Here is a 22,556-nt window from a genome sequence, read left to right as displayed (position 1 = left end):
CTGCTTGCTCCAACTCACCTTGTTCTACCACAACTGCTGCTTTGCCAGTAAGTCAAGCAATAAAAAAAACACTAAAAAAAATTATTTTCTTTCAACAGGGAGAACCAGGAAGACCAGGCAGGAATGGAGATCGTGGAATCCCTGGATTACCGGTATGGAAAATCTCCCAATAACAATGCTGTCTAATCATAGGTTTTGGTTTCCCATATCAATTTAGTCAGATGAACATGACACATAATGAAAATTGGCTTGTGCCCTTTATGCAATAAGTACATATTTTATTAATCTTTGTGTATTTCTGTGCTTAGGGTCACAAAGGACACCCTGGGATGCCTGGGATGCCTGGGATGAAAGGCCAACGAGTAAGTATTGAGTATATTGATTATAGCTGACTCTGTTACTCTCCTTGAATGATGGTGTTGAACAGTTGTGATCTTCCAGTCATCATTTCCAAGACTGAATCATACAATTAAAGTTAATTTCTGCACAATGTCATCTGAACTCCCATAACAAAGATTCAAGTTTTTTCTGGTTACCTCAGTTGTAGAGCTCCATCCCTAATGCTGAAAAGGGTTCCAACAGCTGCTGGCACTCATTATTGAAAATATGCCTCTTTTGAGGGCTTCATATTCTGCCAAGAGGAATCAAGTTTTCCAGAATGCAAGAGGAATACAATTCACAGATATGGTTTTACTTTCCCACAGGGTTTTGATGGAAAAGATGGTGCCAAAGGTGACAGTGGTGCTCCTGGTCCAAAGGTAAAAATCTAGAGTGTCATCTTTCTAAATAGGTAGAGTAATGACCCCATTATTTGTTGTATAGCTGTGCTTTGCATCTTAAACAATTATAAAAATACAATAAGCATTAAAGAAACCCATTTAATACCTCCATGAAAAGAATATTAATCATTCCAAAGGAGTTAGACATTCAGAACTACATCATGTCCCAATTTTCCAGCCATAATAAACATGAGATACCAAAACGAAGGGACAAGTCTTGGTCATCTGACTTTCCTGCATAGTATTTTGAACGCTGAGTCTTTCTGATTTTTATTTCCTGTTTAATTTTAGATTTGACACTTGTTTACACTTCTCAGAACTCTAGTTCATGCTGAGGACACTGAGCACCCCATAGAAAGGGAAAACAAATTGAGCTTTTTTTCTGTGTCTCTTCTCTTTGAATAAAGCAAGAATTGTTCTCACCAAAGTTCATTTTCTTTTCTCTCTCTAACAGGGTGAAACTGGTCTTCCTGGAGTAAATGGAGCACCAGGCCAACCGGTAAATATGCGTATCCTGGAGTGTTTAAATGTTAGCTGAGTTGTTCCTCATCCTTTTAACTTTAATTATCCTACCACCTGCAGTGGACAATAGTGAGTTACACAAATAAGAGCAATGTCTCTTTGCTCAGCCATCTGATTTTAGAAGCCATTTAACAGATTTATTTTTACATGTTTTCTAGGGACCAAGAGGTCCAGCTGGAGAAAGAGGAAGACCTGGGAATCCCGGTGGCCCTGTAAGTAATTGCAGACATTGTTCTTATCCAGAGGCAGCACATATTTGGACTCAATATGTTGAGCATTCCCTACTTCCTTAAAGCAGTTGTAATGCAAAGGAGTAAAAAACTATATAGCATCTGAAAAAATCTCACATGAAAACTTTTCAATCCCCTATTAAAGGTGTAATGCTTCTAACTCACAACACATTCACCATTTCCTGTTTCACTTTTTGAAATTAAGAGTTACACATTGAGGAAGAGTTCAGTGTTTCAGCATAAGCTGAGGTTTGGCCAAGAGAAGCAGGGGGGAGGAGTGGAAGCAGAGAGTGGCAGGGGACAGTAGAGAGAGGGAAAAATGCAATCTGAGAAGTAACTTATTGGAAAATGATGAAATTCCCCTTTGACAGTTAGAAGGTACATCCCTCGCTCTGAAGGAATTCTTGGCTCATGGCATTCAACACAATCAGCAAAGCAGTTTACAGCCAGCCCCTTGTTTGTGCAGACACTGCATAACCTGAGCAGAGGGTCTGGTCTAATATGGCTATAAGACAGGCAACAGGGTTTAAGACATCAATGTTCATCGGGTTTTTGGAGCAAAATTTAGTCTTTTATGTGATTTAGAAGTAACTGTTGCTTTGAAATACACATCTATTGCACTCTTACTTATTCACACAGACAATGTGAATGTAGCTGTCATTTCCTTAAGAAATTTAATAGGAATGTATTTTTACATCTTCCAGTCACAGTGCAAGTCATGTAAAGTGTTGGATATTCTTTCACAAATTATTTAGTAATTATTACTTTGGAATTTCTCATTTAAGGAATCCTTGGGTCTTAGTCAATTAAGTGGGAAAGAACAGACACAAAAACGTGGTCTCTGAGTCATGGACATGAAAGGATGTTGGTCCTGTGTCCAGGGTAGTGCTCTGTACCTGATACCTCTCTCCTTTCTGTAGGGTGCCCATGGCAAAGACGGATCTCCAGGAGCAGCAGGCCCACCTGTAAGGCAATTTTCACTTTCAGTATTTTTGTTGCTTCAGTCTAATTACTTCTAGCTGATGTTCTGCAGAGCCAGCAAACCCAAAACTGGGGTGCACTTGTTCAAGAATGAGCATTATATTTAATTGTGTTTCAGTTGTGTGTATTCCATTGTGTTGGTTAATATGCTTAAAGGACACAGTGTGATAGGAGAGCTGCAAATCAGGAAATGCAAAATCCAAACCCAGATTATTCTCAGAGAACATAGAGATGGATAGAATTGCTACACTTCATGAAGATCAAATTTTGAATGATCTTATCAAATAAATTATTCAGCTGTCTGGAGTTGGCTGGAGTTGGCAAGCATTTTTCTTTCCCATCTGCCTAGAAACCTGAGCATGTCCACTTGGGTGTGTAACAGCTGTATTGGCTTTCTTTTCTCCTTCTTTTTTTATAATTAGAACAAATTTTGAAAGTTTTTTTTATAACTTAATCTCCCTAATGATGGATTTCATGTTTTTAAATTTAAAACACAGAAATTCAGCTGAACATGTAAAAGTCAGGGTAACTAAGATGTAGGTGTGATATTTTAGGACTAGCCAAATCTCATCTTTTACAGCATGATTTATATTTGCTATTTTCCAGGTGTTTCCTTACTCAGAGAAAAATCTCATAATCAGACTCCCTTTTTTTAACTTAAGATTAATTCCATATGGCTTTTACCTTTTGCATTAATAGTATTTCTTTCACTTTTAAGGGTCCCCCAGGTCCCCCTGGAACTGCAGGATTTCCAGGCTCTCCAGGTTTTAAGGTATTCAACTAAAGTCACATAACTGCATGGGATTTGGTCCCTTCTCTAGTTACACAGCTGATGTCACTCTACATCATTATTTTATAAGCCCTCCTTTTCCTGGCTGCTATTACACTGTTTGCAAGCCTAGAACAGATGTGCTATATGCAGCAAACCCAATCCTCATCACCTTCATGAATGATCACAACAAAAGTGGTAGAAACCATTAATTTAATGCTGATTGCCCTGGAGATGACTAAAATGCCTTCATTTTCTCATTTTACTGGGTTTTTTTTACGTAGGGTGAAGCTGGTCCTCCTGGTCCTGCTGGTGCTAGTGGTAGTCCTGGAGAGAGGGGAGAACCTGGTCCTCAGGGTCATGCTGGGCCACCTGGGCCTCAGGTACATCAAAAACACTTGGGACCTGAGAGGTGCTGTGTCACCTGCTCTTCACAGAGCCCTTTGTTCTGGTCCTGGGTTAACAGCATGGATTACTCTGTTATATTTTTTTTTTCCCAGGGCCCTCCTGGAAGAGCTGGAAGCCCTGGCAACAAGGGTGAGATGGTGAGTACTTTCCACATCTCTGCCATTGCTGCACTCTGTTGGTAAGGGTCACTGTTTGGACTGGGTAGAGTCCATCAATGCCCCTCTCTCTTCACCTCTGTCTGTTGTTCTCTCTCTGCAGGGACCTTCTGGTATTCCAGGTGCTCCTGGTCTGCCAGGAGGCCGTGGTCTTCCAGGTCCTCCAGGTGCAAGTGGAAACCCTGGGGCAAAAGGCAGTCCGGTGAGTTACTAATGGTATTTACACTGGCTGTACCAACAAATATGGTACATGGAACCATTGGAACCATTAAAAAAACTCCATTGATCTTCTGCTGTTCACTTAAAATAGTCTAATAAATTATTTTATACTGAAAATAGGCAATTATTTTTATAAATATATAACATATTCTGTTTCATACCTATATCGCTATATATAAAGATTATACATAAATATGGTGATAATACCAAATTGCTTTCCTAAATTATCTACCAATTCAGATACAACAAAGATACTGCTTGTGTAAATTTGCTACATCAGAGAAAATCTGTTGTTTTACAATCTTATTTTCACCTGTTTTAATTCCCAAGGGCTGAGTTCACTGTCCACTAAACCCCATGAGCTGTATCTGGTCTTTCACTGTCACTTACCCCAGCAGGCCCTTTTCTTACAGCCTTACACCACATGTAGCTCTTTGCCAGAGAAAATATTCAGGGACTTTCAACAAAACACTTAATGATGTCTGAAATGGCTCAGGAACAGACATCAAATTTTACTCAATAACGTTTAAGATTGTATCACTTCTTTCCTGTACTGGATTTTTAAGGAGTCCTATGGCTCCCACTTACAGGTTCAGCCAGCACATGCTGATTCCTGTGCACAATGATAAATTTAAAAAATGAGTCAATAATTTGAAATATCATGTCTACTTCCTAGTATTTCAGTATATCTAGTAGCTCCAGAATGATGCCCAGATGCAACCCATAATTTTAATGGTATTTTCTACTTTTTAGGGAGACCCTGGTAAGGATGGTGCAAAAGGAGATCCAGGACCAAAAGGCGAGCGTGTAAGTGATTTCAAAATGTGTCCAGAGACTTCTTTCAAGGAAGTCTGAACCCTGAATCACTCCCCACACAAAACCTGTTTGATTTTTTGGAGACTTCTGACTCACTGATGTGCTTGGTTTCTGTTGTTGCCAGGGTGAAAACGGCACCCCAGGTGCTCCTGGGCCTCCTGGAGAGGAAGGGAAGAGAGGTGCAAATGGAGAACCCGGGCAGAACGGAGTACCTGGTACCCCTGGAGAAAGGGTGAGCTGTGGTACACGACCTTTTGAGCCAAGACAGAGACAGAAAATTCTGAAGTTCACAACACTTCCAGAAGACATTTGGCTCCATATATCTCCTCAGGAAATTCCAGATGTGAAACTGGGTTACAAAACTGGGGAGAATTCTTATCTAGTTTCTCTTCTGAATTGCAGCTCTTGGATCTATCTCAGTTGGAAAAAAATTAATTTCTTCCTGGTTTTGATAGAGAAGAAGCAGTGATCTTCTATATCTGCAAGTTTTACCAAAAGATTTTTGCTGAGAAGCAATCATAAACTATGAGAACTACAAGGGGAACAAATAATGAAAATTTCAAAAATACTTCTCATTTAACAAAGATAAACAATCAAAAGAATTCCTGCTCTGGAAACTGAAATTAATGTAAATTCTTCTACATTCATGATATGTCTTTATGTCAACATCTCTACTGTTAATACATCTTCAATATCAATAACAACAATATTGTCAGGATGTCTTCTGTGTTCTAATATTTCAACTGCAAACAAGTTTTTTGGCTAGTATATTAAATAATTTTCCAAAAATTTAATAATTTTCACAGAGGAATCCACAAATTGTTTTATTCAACAAAATAAATAGCAACATCATTACAAATTTTAGATTTCTGATCCCATCAGAAACAAAGGAAATTGTACTGATCTATTTATAAGTCTTAACTTAGTAATTGATTGCAATATTTGTGAAAGCTAGAAAGAAACCAAAGATGCATAATGAACTAATTAATCATACTGAACATATAAAGAGGGCTGCAAAATGAAATTTATAATTCAAATTTCTTTTATAATGATGGTAGCAAATATTAAAACAATACAACAGAGCTCTTCTCAGTATTGAATTAGAGGAAAATAATTGTCAATACTGAATGTGATTTTTTTGGTTTTTATAGTACTTTAGAAAACTCATAAGTAATTATGCAGGGCCAGCTAAAAATAAAGGAGGAAGGCTATAATTTCAACAGGAACACTACAATCAAAGGCAAAACAGTCTGCAGTCCTTCTTACTACAGTGAAATTCCACTTTCATCTTTTTTTTCACCATTAATTTGCATAATGATAAGTCTAATGGTAAATAGTTTAGAAGAAAACCCAGTTGCTATTACCTGTGTCATACTGCCTATGATCCATAGCTTGTTTTTTATCTGGCAGGGCTCCCCTGGCTTCCGTGGCCTACCCGGTAGCAATGGACTTCCAGGCGAAAAGGTATAAATCTTCCTCCAAAGGAGTCCTCCAAACATTTGGAGAATCCAGTGTGAATTTGGACAATTTCAGATCCAATACGATTCTGATTCCCTTGCTGTGAATCTCCACATCTCTCTCCAGGGTCCTGCGGGTGAGCGTGGCAGCCCAGGTCCCCCTGGCCCCAGCGGACCTGCAGGAGAGCGCGGACAAGACGGAGGCCCAGGCCTTCCTGGAATGAGAGTAAGACAGGACATCTCTGAGAAAATGGGATAAACTCTGTTAGAGATGACTCATCTGAGCTGATGTGGTAGAGGAGTCCAACCAGGAATCCTTTCCATGAGTTCCTTTAGGCAGTAGGAGCATCCATTCATGGTGGGACAGGTAATGGGGCAGAGTCACAGGGCATTCCCAGGACACTGCCACAATGGAGTCAGGAGGCTTTGGGAGGCTCCCAGAGCATGCCAGGGCCTGCCATGAGAAATGCCTCTATTATGAGTTGGCACTGGGTGACGTTCTGCATTAGCTCTTTACATTTCAGCACATTCTAACATTAGGTATTATGGGGTTTTATTTAAATATGTTTCTATTTCAGTTATTATGTAAATAGACTTAAACAATTAAATTAGAAATTAATTTAAGTATTTCAATATACATGAGTATTATATTTTTAGCTTATTTGTAATTAGAGCAAATAAGCTGTTGGTCAGCTTTTTACAGTACATATCAGTAAGATTTCAGGGATGGCCTGATGGCAGACAACATCTAAGTGTACATGGAACAACATTCTAGGAGATGTACTAAGAATTAACAACTCCTAACAACAAATATATTGACATTCAAAAGCCCAACTGCAGGCCTCTAGGAGCTAAACAAGATTTTATTGTCAAGGAAAATGAACTATTTAAAACAAAACAAAAATAATATTTAGAAATTTAAACAAGTTAATGAAAAAGTGTTACAGATTGTGTTGCTTTCAGGTAGAGGTGTGCAGTCAGAATTGTTTAACTTCTTTTTTTTTTTTCATCTCAATATAGTTTTCTTCCAACATAATGAAAGAAAATTTATGTGCTAGTTGATTAATGTCTGGTGTCTTGCTTATACACCAGTCTCAGAAAAAAACAACAAACCCATAATGGCATAATTTGTTTGCTTTCTCCAATTTTCCCTCTTCATGGGCTGAGGGAAAAGGGAAGAGTTTTAATTTTTATTAAAGAGGATGATAACAAGAAATATTTTTTATATATTTATAGGCATGAATTGAAACTTCATTATGCACATTTTAAACTGAAGTATAACACTCTTTTCTTTTCTTCAATTTGCAGGGCTTGCCCGGAATTCCAGGAAGCCCTGGAAGCGATGGGAAGCCGGGCCCTCCCGTACGTACATTGCGCAAATATTTTATCCCAGTCCCCCTGCTGACCCAACCCTGCCCTCATCCCACAGTATCCACATGACAGGTTGTTATCACAGCCAGATTAATTCCCTCCTCTCTGTTTGCTTTAACTACCAGAACCCTTTTTGTGCTGCATCATTGTAAGAGCAGCCTGCAAACTCTGGTATTTGGTACGGTGTAAAATACAGAGTAGATGGGCCACAGCTGCAGTACAAAACACATCATGAGTTTGAACAGTGTCTCCCCCTCACTCAGTGTTGAATGAGTCCTGGGAATTGCTTTATTTCACCTCACAGATGCCATGTCTTCCTTTCCTTTTTGCTTATCCCAGGGCAATCAGGGTGAATCTGGACGCTCTGGCCCACCTGGCCCTCCAGGCCCACGTGGCCAGCCAGGTGTGATGGGTTTCCCTGGTCCTAAGGGTAATGAGGTGAGTGGGATTTCTCCTTTTCTGTGCTGATGCTTGATGAGTCAAATGTTAAGCTAAATTGCTCCACAGTGGGGGTATCACATGCTGCTGCTTTAGACAATTGTCCACTGACCAGAAACAAGTATTTCAAATGTAATCTTTCTTTTTTGTAAGGGTGCACCAGGCAAGAATGGAGAAAGAGGCCCTGGTGGACCACCTGGACCACCTGTAAGTTTTGCTAACATTTTGTTTAATAATAACGCGATAACTTGATGAGTCTTATAAAAGTGGTATCACTCTCTAACCACAGCCTAATTTTGTCTTTTAATAGGGTCTTGCTGGGAAGAATGGTGATGTTGGCCTTCCAGGTCCTCCAGGACCTACTGTAAGTGTGGTGGGCCCATCTGATGCAATGATCGGGGGTCAGCTACAGATAGACACAGGGAATTTAGCAGAAGGAAAATATTTTAATGATATAAAGAAATCTCCTTTTATGAAGACAAATAAAAGAGCTCTTCTTTGCCAGTGTTTTAATGAACAAATATTCAAAACTTTGGTGGGAGAAACTTGAGTCAGGTATACCTGGTGTAGATTGAAATGAAAAGTCAATTTAGAGCTCTTGGTCTTTTCAAGCGGAAGTGTATTGTTGCTCCCTTTAATGTTTATGGCATTTCAGACTCCTGTCAAGTTAAAATGTCTGCTGAATCACATCTAAGAGTTGGAGTGAAAAGAGCGAATACCACAACACCAACGCACAGTGGTTTTTGAGCTTGTGCAACGTTGTCATCAGGTCACAATAAGGAGGTGTAGATTAGAGGTGGTGAGGAGATGTTTATATGTTGAAGTGTTCTCAGGCAAGTTCATGGATTTTCTTCCTCATTTGTTTGATTCTAGGGTGCTTCTGGGGAGAGAGGAGAACCAGGAGCAGCAGGCCCACCTGGCCTCCAGGTGCTGTGTGTTCATTGTTTTCTGATTCTTTTTAATAGACTAACACACACAAAATTTATATATATATATATATATATATATATATATATATATATAGGCATCTGAGCATTTATATTGGAATGCTAGATGTTATATTTTGAATCTAGTAGAATATAATGGATCAACCACTTGACAAAAGTTACAAGGAATGAGTTGGCCACACTTCTTTGTGTCAAAAGCTAAAATCTGAAGATGGACAAGGCATAACTCCTCTTTGCAATATGGATAATGCTGTTCTCTCATATAGGGATTGCCTGGTGGACCAGGACCAGCTGGAGAGAATGGAAAGCCTGGAGAACCAGTAAGTAGTAATTCCTTTTTATTTTTATTTAACAAAAAATTAATGAAAAGTTCTTCCTAAATTATATTTCCAAATTCAGACAGCTCTCAGCTCTCCTCAGAGCAGCAAAGTCTGATTTGGGGAATAACAGGGGAGAGAAACAGGTGCCAATCACAATGCAGATGCACTAAGTAAATTTCATGCCTAACTTACATTTCTTTTCTCATAACAGGGGCCAAAAGGTGATATTGGAGGACCTGGATTCCCAGGCCCTAAGGTAAATAATAAAGAACATTTTGTAATGACATAAATTAATTAACAAAATATGAGCCTGAAAACAAAGAATAACACATTTTTTATCACAGGGTGAAAATGGTATCCCAGGAGAACGTGGTGCACAAGGTCCTCCAGGACCTCCTGGAGCAAGAGGTGGACCAGGTCCTGCTGGCACAGAAGGTGCCAAGGTACCCACAGAATGTCGTCCTTTTCTGCTATTCTGCTACCATTTGGGTTAATTTCGTTTTTTCTAATTATTTTTGTTACTCCTTAGGGTCCTCCTGGCCCACCTGGTCCCCCTGGAGGCACAGGACTGCCTGGCTTACAGGGAATGCCAGGAGAAAGAGGAGCTTCTGGAAGCCCTGGACCGAAAGGGGAGAGGGTAACACACACACTTTTGATTTTATGTGGATTTAATGTTAGTGTCCCACAAGGCACTGGGTCTGTCCACGTCTCCACTCTGGCCTGGTTGCAGAGGTGCAGGCTGTGTAGCAGCACTGTTGATTTGGCAGTGGGATGTGGGTGCTAGATGTTGAAAAACATGGGGATTTACCCTCAGTTTAATACATGCTAGATACTTTGCTGCATTGGGTCTCTTGGGGGATGGGAACAGCAAAACAGTTCTAATTAATCTAATAATTAATCTAATTAATGACGAGAATAGCTCATGCCATGGGAAGAAAATTTGGCCTGGTCTTCATTTTGAATCACTTTGGGTTTTTTCCTCATCAAAGAATGTAGTATCTGGTGCTGAATACTGGGCAAAATATCATCCCCAGTTTAATGAAAATCTGGCTTTTGAGAGACCCTCAGTATGAGATCCTCCCCCCCATTTAGGCTCACCTCCTCATGCTTCCTTTTTGCTCATGATATTTATGTCTTCAACTTCCCAGGGAGAACCTGGTGGGAAAGGTGCTGATGGCCTTCCTGGTGCAAGAGGAGAGAGAGTGAGTATTTAAACATCCAACAGTTTATCCATCAGCTTTACACTGCCAGCTCTTAGAACAGGAGCAACCTCACAGTGAATAATACTACCTACAACAGCAACAGTTGTAATCTCATTGTGATTCATTCCAGCAGTGCAAAACTGGGTTTGTAAACTAAATTAGCCCTAATACTGGATTTTGTGATTACCACTCCTTGGGTAAATGTGATGGATTTTTTTGGAGAAAGATTGAAGTTGAGCAGGACAAGGTTTTAGAGGGAAAGAAATAATATGAAAGAGAAAAATCTATCTGACTGATGTTATAATGAATCACAAAAAGATATCTGTAGTAAATATTTTCATATAGAATATTCCTACAAGTTACTAAATATGATATATTTATACATCTTTATAGGAAATACACATAAACAGACTTGAAATATATACATCTATCAAATCACTATCTGCAGGCAATATATACATAGAAGTAATGAGGGATGACAAATATACAAATGCAGCTTGGTTGAGTTGGAGGAAATATAAAAAATCAATTTCTGACCATAAGGTACACATTAAATTTTCAAGAAGGAAATAAGTCAGGGAGCTAGTTAGGCGATGCTGAAGAAATGTGGATCAACTATCCAACTGAAAATTAGAGCAACAGGTCACTTTTATTGTATGCCAGTGAAAGAGACCCATTAATTTCAGGTGGGTTTGGATTGTGGGGAAAAAAAAGGAATCACTCAGTGGGAGGTCTCTCACACTGAAAAATGGTGTGATTTCAGAGCATCACTCCAAAACATGGTGTGCAAATGCACTTTGGCACTGTGCACTTGCTTCATTTAAGCATCTTTGGCAAGCTGTTTATACTGAACACAGACACTGTTGATCAAAACAGAGGAGTTAACATTGTTATATTTTGATACAAAATATATAATTTTCTCATTTTCCAATTGTTTAGGGCAATGTAGGTCCCATTGGTCCTCCTGGTCCTGCTGGCCCACCTGGAGATAAGGTAAAGCATGCTCCCAATGGGGTTTGTACTGTAGAGTCCCAGGGGTGGCTGTCTCAGGGGAAGAACACAAACACCCTGTGACCATCCTTGTTCCCTGCAGGGAGAGACTGGCCCAGCAGGTGCCCCTGGCCCGATGGGTTCCCGTGGAGGTCCTGTAAGTGACAGAACTTCTCTTTTCTTCCTGTGTAACCTCACCATGGCTCCTCTTGCCTGCTGTAGATATCAGTGCTGCACCAAACCTATCAGCAATACTTGTGGCTTGGCTTGTAAATAAACCAAGCACAATCAGCTCCTGTTGACTCTTGGGGTTTGTAAATACTATTTATAAATACTAAAAGTTTCAGAAAATCAGGGCTTTTTATATTGCAACGGGGTCAGAGGGCTGCGGTGACAGGGCAAGGTAGGAGTGTGAGCAACCGTCATGTCTATCTTGATTTAAAGTTAAGTAAACTTTCAAAAATACTCTTTCTTGTACTTATTTTTTTATATTTAACACTCTGAGATCTCAGTTGAACACCATGGATTGTTCTCAGGGTTCATACAGGTGTAGTTGAGTTAAGTTTACCACATTTTAGACAATTATCAGTTAATTCCTGAACAGCTGTGTTTAGTACTTTGGAGCAAAAGTTCTTTTGGATCAGATGTTTGGGGTTTTTCCTCCAAAGGCTGGTAAGACAAAGAAATTTCAGCAGCCTTAATAGCAGTATTCTCTAACTTTTAAAGTGAAGTTTTTCTTTCTAATATCTTCCATTGCTGACATGTGGTTTTCCACAGGGTGAACGAGGAGAACAAGGTCTTCCTGGGCCTGCTGGCTTCCCTGGAGCCCCAGTAAGTGTCTGCACTACTCAGGCAACAGGGATTTGCCCTTCCCCTCCTGCACTGCTAGGGCAGTAGAGTTCAACTGCATTCACACTTAATTTAATATTTAAATTCCCTTCAGACAAGTATCTGGAGAGCATTTCTTGTCACAGTATCATCTGGTTTTTTGAGTGGTAATATAACACTATAATTTTTCTACAGGGCCAAAATGGGGAACCTGGTGGGAAAGGAGAAAGAGGCCCCCCTGGTCTAAGAGGAGAGGCCGGACCCCCTGGAGCAGCTGGTCCACAGGGCGGCCCTGGTGCCCCAGTAAGTGTTTGCTGTTCCTTGTTGCTGTGGAGAGGTTTCTTCAGCCCTCCCTCAGCATCAGTGGGCCCAAGGGAGATGAACTGCCTGAAATTTATTGACACTTTCTATAATTTTAATCTTTATCAAATCCTTTGCTTTATCTACTTCCTTCCATGTAGGGTCCACCTGGTCCCCAAGGAATAAAAGGAGACCGTGGATCTCCTGGCGGGCCTGTGAGTATCTCCAACTTAGTCACTGCTAAATGCCTCTATTTATTACAACAAATGGGATGTAAATGAAAAATAAGAACTTCAATGACTATAGTATTGGCAGTTCAAGAATATTTAAAGTGTTCTAGAAGGAGTAATTAAAGTAGAAGTCTTTAGTGATCTGCATTACATTGATTTTAATATATGGTGCCAAAATAGCTTTTCACACAATGACCCAAAGCTCTACAATGGCTTATCTCAACAGTTATTAAATATAGTTGCCATCTTTTCCAGCTATCTCAAAACCCATTAACTCAAGTTTGAGGAGAATCTGTGACCTCCTCTTGCAAAAATAAAAAAAAAAAAAAAAATTGAATTTTTTTTCCATATCAGGACATTTAATTCAGGTTTCAAACTCAATTTGTTCCTGTTTTTCCAGTCTTCAGGAAATAATAACTAAAAGTATTGATCTCCTCTAGGGTGCTGCTGGTTTCCCTGGTGCTCGTGGTCTACCTGGTCCCCCTGGTAACAATGTAAGTTGGTTTATCCCCCTTTTCTTTTAGTCTTACTTTGTGGATACATTTAGACATATATTAATATATTATGAAAAAACATGCTGAATATGATGGTTGTACTTCAGGAAAAAAATCTGCAAAAAAGAGTTTTCCCTCCTTATGGTATGGAATAGAAAGGAGTATTTTAATTAAGGCACCAGTAAAGTCAATTCTTTCCATTCATTGGCTCAGCTTAGACTGTAATGAAAGAAATTTCATTCTGCACATGTCCAAGACACCATATTAAAGGCATATGGTAGGAGTGATTCAAGGAAGCAGAAGGGCCTGTGGCCTATTGCCAGTTTCTATGGTAGAGCCTTGAGTAAGGAATGTGTACCCTGTGTTGGATGCATTACAGGCACTGGGCATCCAAAATATGAACGTGTATGTCCAGACAGCAGGGATAAAAAGTACCAGCTGTGAAAGTGATACATGGAAGAATTCTCTTACAACACCAGATCAGATTTGGGTGCACGGGGCTGGACCCTGAATCTGCCTTCAGGCAGTGACTCGGGTCTGGCTGGCTTTGTGAGACCAATGCCAGTACATGTGTGCAGCTCACGCTTTCCTTCTTAAAACTCTTTTCAGGGTAGCCCAGGTCCCCCTGGTAATGCAGGCCCTGCAGGAAAGGATGGGCCTCCTGGACCCCCCGGTAGTTCTGGTGCTCCTGGAGGTCCAGGACCTGCTGGAATCAGAGGTGAGCCCGGCGCACCAGGAGAAAAAGGGCCCCCAGGAGCCCGAGGAGAAAGGGTAAGTGTCCCTTCAGCCAGGGACTGTTCCACCAGGAGACAGGGATTATGTCTGTCCAGAACAAGCAGCCCCCTGTGGAATGTTGAAGATGCTCCCACTGACTGCAGTGACCTTTTCTCAAACAGGGGGCACCAGGTGAGCCAGGTCCTCAAGGCATCGTTGGCGGCCGGGGGAACACGGGTCTGCCGGGCCTGCGTGGCCCCAGCGGCCCACCCGGGATGGCAGGGGCCAAGGTGAGAGCCCTTCCCTGCAGCTACAGCCTCAACCCTAACACAACCCTAACCCCCCTGCTAAAATTAGCCCAGAGAGGCAAAAGGTGCTAAAAATAGCTTAGAGATGCAAATAATGAATGTATTGGGGTGTTGGGGGTTTAATGCTTTCTAGTCCAGACATGAGAGCATTTACAGTTATTATTTGTGTTTACATGCATAAAATCAGGCTTTAAAATGTCTGGTATCCAGCTGCTGTGGGATGCAAGGTTGTATTTCAGATTATATTATATATATTACATATCTAGGAGTATATTACCCACTTCACACACTTTGGGAGGGTCATGAGGAGGAGGAAGCTGTAACCTCTCAAGGCATAGTCTCACCTACCACTAGCTGTTTACCCTTGCTTAATTCTCAGTGTTTCTTGCTTAAATATTATGACCCAAACAGAAAAGCACCCCTCACCTCCCTTCAGAAAAGATGGGGTGAGGCTTGGTTTGTATTTTATCACTAATATAGTGATAGACCAGCATTTTTTGGTTGACCACTTTGGCCACTGTTTTTGGGCACGTAAAAGGCATACCTGTTTATTATTTCTTCGTTGTCAGTTAATGAGGAACATTCAATGGCCTTGCATGAATATTGCCAGCAATGAAAAGAAACCAGTTTGGCCAAGTTTTTATCTCTTGTTTTGTGTATTCACAACCAGGAAAGCCACATTGGCCCATCACTTCATTAGGTCTCCTTTGAAATCCCTGCATAGTTAATAAGATGCAAAGTACACTGGTGTCTCCTAAGAACATTATCTGCAATGGAATCCCTTCCCTTTTTGTGCAGGGTGAAGATGGTAAACCAGGCACCAACGGCATCCCAGGAGAACGCGGTGCTCCTGGTCCCCAAGGTCCTATTGGACAAAGAGGCTTACCTGGAGAGCCTGGCAGAGATGTGAGTGGATGGGATTTCCCTGCTACCTTGTGAGTGACAAACGGGAGCTCTGTGGGCAAATATGCTTTAAGGTTCACAAGGCAGGGGCCTGGGCAGATTCTGCTCTCGTGTAAGGTGTAGCCTCCTGTCCCTGCCATCCCCTTCACTGCCTGCAGACAGCTTGGAACTGCACTGCCTATAAAATAATTACAGGTCTTTTAGGAGCCACTCCACCTCCAGGAACTCTTCCCTCTTGAAAACTCTTTCTTTGATAAGCACTGTTCAAGTTTACTGGGAAAAAAAGCTGTCTACTGGTCGTGAAGTTTGTGAACAAACCGTGCTACTCTGTTTTGCAGGGTAACCCTGGCTCAGATGGCTTGCCTGGACGTGATGGATCCCCAGGAGGCAAAGTAAGAAATCACCCGTATCCTTAAACTGCCCAATAAATAAGACATGAACTACATGGCAACATATGCAATCTATATGCTATGTAATTTGTTCCTTGAACCTCCTGTGCTCCCCTGAATATACTCCTTATTTCGACTTCTATAAAACATGATATTTATTACAGGGTGACCGTGGTGAAAGTGGCTCTCCTGGCCCTCCAGGCCCCCCTGGCCACCCTGGACCTGCAGGTAATGCTGGTGCACCTGGAAAATCTGGTGAAAGAGGATTTCAGGTAAGACCAAAGTAAAAGGGTTACTGCTTACTTACATACCCCTCCTATGCAAAGTCCATTTCATGCAGGAATAGAGAGGAAGGTTTGAAGAGTCATACATTTGTTACTGTCAGAGTTTCTTGACATTAAGGATCATTTCTATAAGAACATCCAGGGACAAGACATCTCATTCTAACATAAAATTAAGCTCAAAATTCATGTACTCTGTAGGATGCCAAAAAGCACATCATCCCACCAGGCCCTGTCCTAATTTCCATCCCATCTGGTGCTCATGCAGCACAAGCAATGTGTTGTTATTTATTTAAACTAAGGGAGTAACTTTGGAAGCCCTCAAGTTATTTCTCAGGAGTGCTGACACCAGCACAGTGAGCACTGAGCACCTCACTGAGAGAGGGAAGAAGGGCTGTAGTGCCTGTGTAGAGATCAGTGCCTATAGGCAGCTGAGAAAGGCTGACATTGGTACAAAAATGGCCTGGCCAGGATTCTTGCTGATTCTAGTGTGTTTGGAGCTTCCCCTTGTTTCCCATCACCTGCTGGCTGTGAACATACAGCTTATCTGAAAATAAAGAGGTGAGCTAGGCAGCTCCAAGTGATCCACACCTTCTCATTCTTACCATGTCACAGGGTCCCCCTGGCCCTCCTGGCTCTACTGGTCCTGCTGGTGCTCGTGGTCCTGCTGTAAGTCATATCTAAAGTATTTGTGATGTCATCCATTTGCTTTTCCTGTTACATGGGCAATGCTCTTACCTCCTTCTCTCTTCCTTTCTTTGCAAATCTACCCTTACAGGGTCCTCAAGGTCCTCGTGGTGATAAAGGTGAACCTGGTGAAAGAGGCAGCAATGGCATAAAGGGTCACAGAGGGTTTCCTGGTACCCCTGGTCTTCCTGGTCCTCCTGTGAGTATTTTGCATTGGATTGGGAATTACAGCTGATCTCAGTTTCAGTGTTTAGGCCCCAGGTATCTAATTAACCTTAGCTAATTTGATGGGAATCTATGAAAATCTGATTGTCAGATGTTTCAAAATCCAGATTCCCTGAATCAACCTGACATAAGCATAATTAAAGATCTGGAAGAAGCTGTTAGGAAGTAAAGATGGGTGTACTACAACCCTTTCCATAAAAACTTCTTATATATTCATTTATCATATAATCAGGCTACTCCTGATTTAATTAGGAAAGAGAGAAGTAGGGGTTAGAATGCCTCTGTCTGTTAGAAATCTGTCCTAGACAGACAACTAAAGCTACTTAGAGTCCAAAAACCTCTCTTCTGCCATGTATCTTTTAGAGAAAGCAATGCTGGGGCAATGGGCAGGGAATTGTAAACTACTGAATTGTACAGGAACATGCATTACCATTTGACCATAGCTAAGAGAAACTAAGGGCAAGAGTAGACAGGCATGCCATAGATATTTATGACCAGTAAAGGTTTAAGAAGGGATTTATTCTAAAAAATCTACAAATATCCCTCATGATACAAATGAGAATCAAGAAACCAAAGCTCCCTCAACATACCAAAGATGGCACCAGTACCAAGCTATCCAACAAGACAATAGAACCTGGAGTCTAACATATCACGTGAGAAAAAAAACTGATAAATTCTCATTTGATGATAGATAACTTTTAAACAAATGGCTTAGTTCTTTGCAGTGCACACACACAGAACAAATTTGTAAATGTATTTGAAATCATCAATGTTTGTCAAGTTATTTGAATAACATTACTGGTAATATTATTAAAACTGCAGCACTTTGGCTATGGCTATATATTTTTATGAATATTAGGGTTCATCCAAAGCTCATTGGTGTCAGTTGGCTTTCTTGCATTTTGGATAGCACATCTCTGTATGAAAACATGTAAGAGAACATTCAATATATTCTTCTGATTAAAGAATGGCCACCATTCTCTCATGTCTGACATAGCCTTTTTATAAGGATGTGTTTTGTAGAATCTTGAAGACATTTTCAATGTCTGTATTTAAGGTGCATCCAGGTAGTTGCAAGATATTACCAGGAGGTGTATGACAGACTTTTCCCTTTTTCATAGGGTCCCCTGGGTCCACAAGGTGCAATTGGAGGTCCAGGAGCTTCAGGTGCAAGGGTAAGAAAAACTCCTTACTCAGCCTAACTGCTAGGAAAATTCAGACTGTTCAGTTAATATATGCATAGATACAGACATAAATTTTAATTACCCATCTTAACAGACAGCAGCTGAAGAAAGGAAAAACACCTGATAAATCATACAGAAATATTAGAAACACCTCACAAAGTACTTCTGAAAAACTATTTTGACCATATTGTTTGTGTTCTTCATTGTTTTAGGGTCCCCCAGGCCCAGCTGGGCCACCTGGAAAAGATGGTACCAGTGGCTACCCAGGTCCAATTGGTCCTCCCGGCCCCCGCGGTACCAGAGGCGAAAGCGGCCCTGCCGTAAGTAAATGGTGCACACTCACTCAAGCAAATCTTTGGGAATATTCGTGAAACACAGGATGCTCAGCTTTAAACAGCTCCCTCAGAAACTCTCTATTGCATGGACAACATTTGTGGCAGGAGGTTATCGGATCTGCCAAGGCTAAATCCAAAACCATGCAGCTCGTTTGCAGTTTGGTGTAACTACTGATGCACTGGCTGCTGTGATGGTCTCAGCTGATCACATACAACAGGATCTCCTCCTCGCTGTGGAGCACAGGCTCCCTTTGGGTCTGGGAAGCCATGGAATGGGGTTCCTAGACTGCTCTAGACAGGCCAGAGCTGCAAAGGTGTCACTATCACATTCACCTGCTAAAGAAATGGTCATTCTCTGGATTTTAGTGGAAAGGGTTCCTTCTCAAAGCTCAGACATAAAAATGGTCAAACTTGACAAAATGAGGGGGAAAAAAGTACAATTTTAAGAAAATAAAGGCCTGGAAAATCTATTAAACAGATGTTTATATATCTGTTTATTAATGAATAAGTAAACTACATATTTGTGTAAGAATTCTCATTTTTTTAAGACTAGAGCTCACACAGACTTTTAGTATTTACCTGTTCACTATTTTTTTAGGGTCCACCAGGGCAGCCTGGTCTTCCTGGTCCTTCTGGCCCTCCTGGCCCATGTTGCGGTGGTGGTGCAGCTGCCCTGGGTGCTGGTGAGAAAGGTCCAGTTTCCTATGGGTATGAATATCGAGATGAGCCCAAGGAAAACGATATCAATCTGGGTGACATCATCTCTTCAATGAAATCAATTAACAACCAGATTGAAAACATCATTAGTCCTGATGGGTCCCGGAAGAATCCAGCTCGTAACTGCCGAGACCTGAAATTCTGCCATCCCGAGCTCAAGAGTGGTATGTTTAGATTCTATTTTCACCAGTGGTAGCAGGTCTTGGGGCTTGTTTTGGTTTTTTTTTTTTTTTCTAACTTGAGAATTTAAATGCGGGTATCTTCCAAAAAAAAATTTACTTTTTTCAAACAAATGTCATGAAAATGATGATAAACGTAAAAACAATTTTAAACATTAATTATGCATTTACACAGAACATATATTTGACTTCAACTCCACTTATTGTATTCTTAGAAATGAACATATGTTTAAACCATTTTAGGGGAAAAACATTACAAGTTATAAATTTATTCCAAATCTCATTCCCCTTACAGAACTCACATGAACTCAGTATCTTTTTATATCATCTTATTTTCTGTGGCATCTCTTCTGTCAAAATGAGTACATTTCCTGATCTGGCTCAGAAATCTGTCATAGAAATAAGGTTTACCATCATGCAGTAAGGTTCTTCTCCAAATATATTAAGCCCCTTAACATTTTCCCTTACCTCTAGGAGAGTACTGGGTTGATCCTAACCAAGGCTGCAAGATGGATGCTATCAAAGTCTATTGCAATATGGAAACTGGTGAGACCTGCCTCAATGCTAACCCCAGGACTGTGCCAAGGAAAAACTGGTGGACCAGTGGGAACAGTGGAAAGAAACACGTTTGGTTTGGAGAGTCTATGAATGGAGGCTTCCAGGTGAGAAATGAGCACAGTAAACAGCCCTGATTGTGCATACTAAACCATACACAACACACTAAAAATAATTCTAAAATTTAACTGAATGAGACAGTTAGTATGCGAATAAATCCTGATGTGGACTGACCCTGGACATGACTGAACAAACGCTCTTGCCTGTGTTGGTACTCTGCAGTTCAGCTATGGAGATCCTGAGCTCCCAGAGGATGTCTCTGAAGTTCAGCTGGCCTTCCTGCGCATCCTCTCCAGCCGTGCCTCCCAGAACATCACCTACCACTGCAAGAACAGCATTGCCTACATGGACCATGACAGTGGGAATGTTAAAAAAGCTCTGAAACTCATGAGCTCTACAGAAAGTGAGATCAAGGCTGAAGGAAACAGCAAATTCACATATGCTGTTCTGGAAGATGGCTGCACTGTAAGTACACAGGAATTTAGTGCTGTAGTTAAATAAATAATTCCCTCTAGAGGACTAGACCCATAATAAAGGAAGGGAGCTTTGCATGGCCTGGATAAGGAAAGGACACAGCTACAGCTCGTAGGGGGAACCTAGATTCTGTACAGCAGAAGTGCAATTGCTGTAGCAACTGTACAAAGTGAGGTGCACTTCCATTTAAATCTGTGCTTTGCAGGTATCTCCTTGCTTTAGAGTCAATGTGAGCGAAGTCACAGTCACCAAGTTCTCATCCATCCCCTGTCAATCTAAAACCAGTCATACCAAACCAAGGCTAGCTGATGAAGCCACGGGCTGTGGTCATGGGAAGTCATTTTGCAGATCCAGCATTGCTTCCCTGCAGCAAAAAGTACTGGAGGGGAGCAGGAACATCCCTGAGCTTGCTGGTCTGACAGCACCTGCAGCCTTTTCAGTAACAAATGAACACTAACGCTGTCCGCGAGTTCTCCCTCCTGGGGTTATTTCTGCAGAGACAGCAACCAGTTGAGAAGGTTTGTTATTGCAGAAATAGGAAATCTGAAATCTGATACCTGTGGGACGACTGCCACTTAGTCCAGCACTCGTGTGTCTAACAAATTTTTCTTTTCTGTTTAACTTCACAGAAACACACCGGTGAGTGGGGTAAAACAGTTTTCGAATACAGGACGCGCAAGACCATGAGGTTGCCAGTGGTTGATATTGCACCATTAGATATTGGTGGTCCTGATCAGGAATTTGGCGTGGACATTGGCCCAGTCTGCTTCTTATAAATCAAAGATCCTGCTTTTTCTGAAACCCCAGCAAACAGATTCACACTCCAACTGTGCTCCTTTGTTTCAGCCTTGTCAGCTAGTACAGGTGCCCATCTGCATCCCAGTTATTTATTAACAAAATTTCTGGGGGAAAAATCAATTTGATATCAAGGGTTTGTTGTTTTTTTTTTGCTATTACACAAAATACAGTAAAAATGCTTTTTTTTTCTCTGTTTTTTTTTACCAAATTCCATCTTCAAAACATGTCTCCGTGGTGCTATAATAAAACTTCAACACTTAATAAAACAACACTGTGTTCTATCAGTTGAATGTTAGCCAATTTACAAAGCACTGATTGCTCCCAGTACCAAAGTTTACCCTTCTTGCAAGATGCAGTCCATAAAGCTAGGACGACCTCCCTGTTTCAACTACCTCAACATGGACAGAAACTGGGATGTGTCTAATGAGTCAAACCAAAAATCAATTCAATTCAATCAAAATGCATTGGACCCAGGGGTCAATTCCAGGGATTCATTTGGTACAAAATTGTTTATTTCTGTACTGATTAGCTGTGAAAGGTACAGTTTATCTTAAGAGTTTAATACCTTAATGTCAGTAGTCACCATAACTTTATTGTTGGATTGTATTCTGTTGTCAAAGGTGCTTCTCTACTTTCCTGTCATTGCTGGTCAAGACCACTAAAATTAGGGAAGTGTAAAAGACTAATATGATGGTGCTAATGTATTTTTCACTCCTAACTCTGCAAGTCAGGGTTATTGACTTGCTCAAAAAATAAAAAGTTAAAGGATTTAAAGCAATTGTAAATGTCTCCTGTCAAAGATCATCATTGGCATGTCATAGTTGAGAATTTTCTCCCTTCACTCTGTAAAAGTCAATAAAGATGCAAAATTGTGAATTTCTTCTGTCACGTTAACACATTTATAGTGTTGAAGGTTAACCATCTTTGTAAGCTTTTATATGGTTGTTGGTCTATTCCTTACAGAGACACATAATAAAATATCTTAATAAAATTTCTTGTTGTTTCATAAAACTGACTGCTTTTTTAATTTTACCTTTTGTGTCTTTGTTCAAACAAATGAACAAGGCAGGACACAACTCTGGTACCACTATGATTTTTCAAAGATCAGTTCCTCTGTTTGAAGGAAGCCCTGGTACTCCTAAGGGATGCAGTTTATGGTGTACTAGTATGAAATTTTCTCTTTCTTGCTTTTTCTACTCCTCTGCATCCAGTGCATTTGCAAGCACAGGGAGCATTCTCTGTCAGCAGGGCTTCAGATGTGACAGCAACACCCAGAGCAGGGCCCATGCAC

The 22,556-nt window shown here is 40.8% G+C and overlaps 1 protein-coding gene across 1 annotated transcript in view; it reads left to right on the top strand.

The window, feature by feature from the left end:
• The window catches only part of COL3A1 (collagen type III alpha 1 chain), a 49,024-nt gene extending 26,748 nt beyond the window's left edge, over positions 1 to 22,276 (top strand). The window contains exons 9-51 of the mRNA XM_038142845.1: positions 99 to 152; positions 309 to 362; positions 705 to 758; positions 1,234 to 1,278; positions 1,460 to 1,513; positions 2,452 to 2,496; positions 3,231 to 3,284; positions 3,566 to 3,664; positions 3,782 to 3,826; positions 3,948 to 4,046; positions 4,817 to 4,870; positions 5,004 to 5,111; positions 6,290 to 6,343; positions 6,464 to 6,562; positions 7,645 to 7,698; positions 8,047 to 8,145; positions 8,299 to 8,352; positions 8,456 to 8,509; positions 9,019 to 9,072; positions 9,359 to 9,412; positions 9,624 to 9,668; positions 9,757 to 9,855; positions 9,942 to 10,049; positions 10,561 to 10,614; positions 11,554 to 11,607; positions 11,708 to 11,761; positions 12,382 to 12,435; positions 12,628 to 12,735; positions 12,894 to 12,947; positions 13,403 to 13,456; positions 14,066 to 14,227; positions 14,353 to 14,460; positions 15,277 to 15,384; positions 15,720 to 15,773; positions 15,935 to 16,042; positions 16,667 to 16,720; positions 16,830 to 16,937; positions 18,085 to 18,138; positions 18,360 to 18,467; positions 19,081 to 19,363; positions 19,853 to 20,040; positions 20,216 to 20,458; positions 21,097 to 22,276. Coding sequence (XP_037998773.1) covers positions 99 to 152; positions 309 to 362; positions 705 to 758; positions 1,234 to 1,278; positions 1,460 to 1,513; positions 2,452 to 2,496; positions 3,231 to 3,284; positions 3,566 to 3,664; positions 3,782 to 3,826; positions 3,948 to 4,046; positions 4,817 to 4,870; positions 5,004 to 5,111; positions 6,290 to 6,343; positions 6,464 to 6,562; positions 7,645 to 7,698; positions 8,047 to 8,145; positions 8,299 to 8,352; positions 8,456 to 8,509; positions 9,019 to 9,072; positions 9,359 to 9,412; positions 9,624 to 9,668; positions 9,757 to 9,855; positions 9,942 to 10,049; positions 10,561 to 10,614; positions 11,554 to 11,607; positions 11,708 to 11,761; positions 12,382 to 12,435; positions 12,628 to 12,735; positions 12,894 to 12,947; positions 13,403 to 13,456; positions 14,066 to 14,227; positions 14,353 to 14,460; positions 15,277 to 15,384; positions 15,720 to 15,773; positions 15,935 to 16,042; positions 16,667 to 16,720; positions 16,830 to 16,937; positions 18,085 to 18,138; positions 18,360 to 18,467; positions 19,081 to 19,363; positions 19,853 to 20,040; positions 20,216 to 20,458; positions 21,097 to 21,243 — 3,696 coding nt within the window. The 3' untranslated portion in view covers positions 21,244 to 22,276. The remainder of the gene's footprint in view (positions 1 to 98; positions 153 to 308; positions 363 to 704; positions 759 to 1,233; positions 1,279 to 1,459; positions 1,514 to 2,451; positions 2,497 to 3,230; positions 3,285 to 3,565; positions 3,665 to 3,781; positions 3,827 to 3,947; positions 4,047 to 4,816; positions 4,871 to 5,003; positions 5,112 to 6,289; positions 6,344 to 6,463; positions 6,563 to 7,644; positions 7,699 to 8,046; positions 8,146 to 8,298; positions 8,353 to 8,455; positions 8,510 to 9,018; positions 9,073 to 9,358; positions 9,413 to 9,623; positions 9,669 to 9,756; positions 9,856 to 9,941; positions 10,050 to 10,560; positions 10,615 to 11,553; positions 11,608 to 11,707; positions 11,762 to 12,381; positions 12,436 to 12,627; positions 12,736 to 12,893; positions 12,948 to 13,402; positions 13,457 to 14,065; positions 14,228 to 14,352; positions 14,461 to 15,276; positions 15,385 to 15,719; positions 15,774 to 15,934; positions 16,043 to 16,666; positions 16,721 to 16,829; positions 16,938 to 18,084; positions 18,139 to 18,359; positions 18,468 to 19,080; positions 19,364 to 19,852; positions 20,041 to 20,215; positions 20,459 to 21,096) is intronic.
• Positions 22,277 to 22,556: the final 280 nt, after the last annotated feature.

The sequence above is a fragment of the Motacilla alba genome, chromosome 7, assembly GCF_015832195.1.
Source record: "Motacilla alba alba isolate MOTALB_02 chromosome 7, Motacilla_alba_V1.0_pri, whole genome shotgun sequence".
Lineage (NCBI taxonomy): Eukaryota > Metazoa > Chordata > Aves > Passeriformes > Motacillidae > Motacilla > Motacilla alba.
This window is presented reverse-complemented; position numbering and strand designations above follow the sequence as displayed.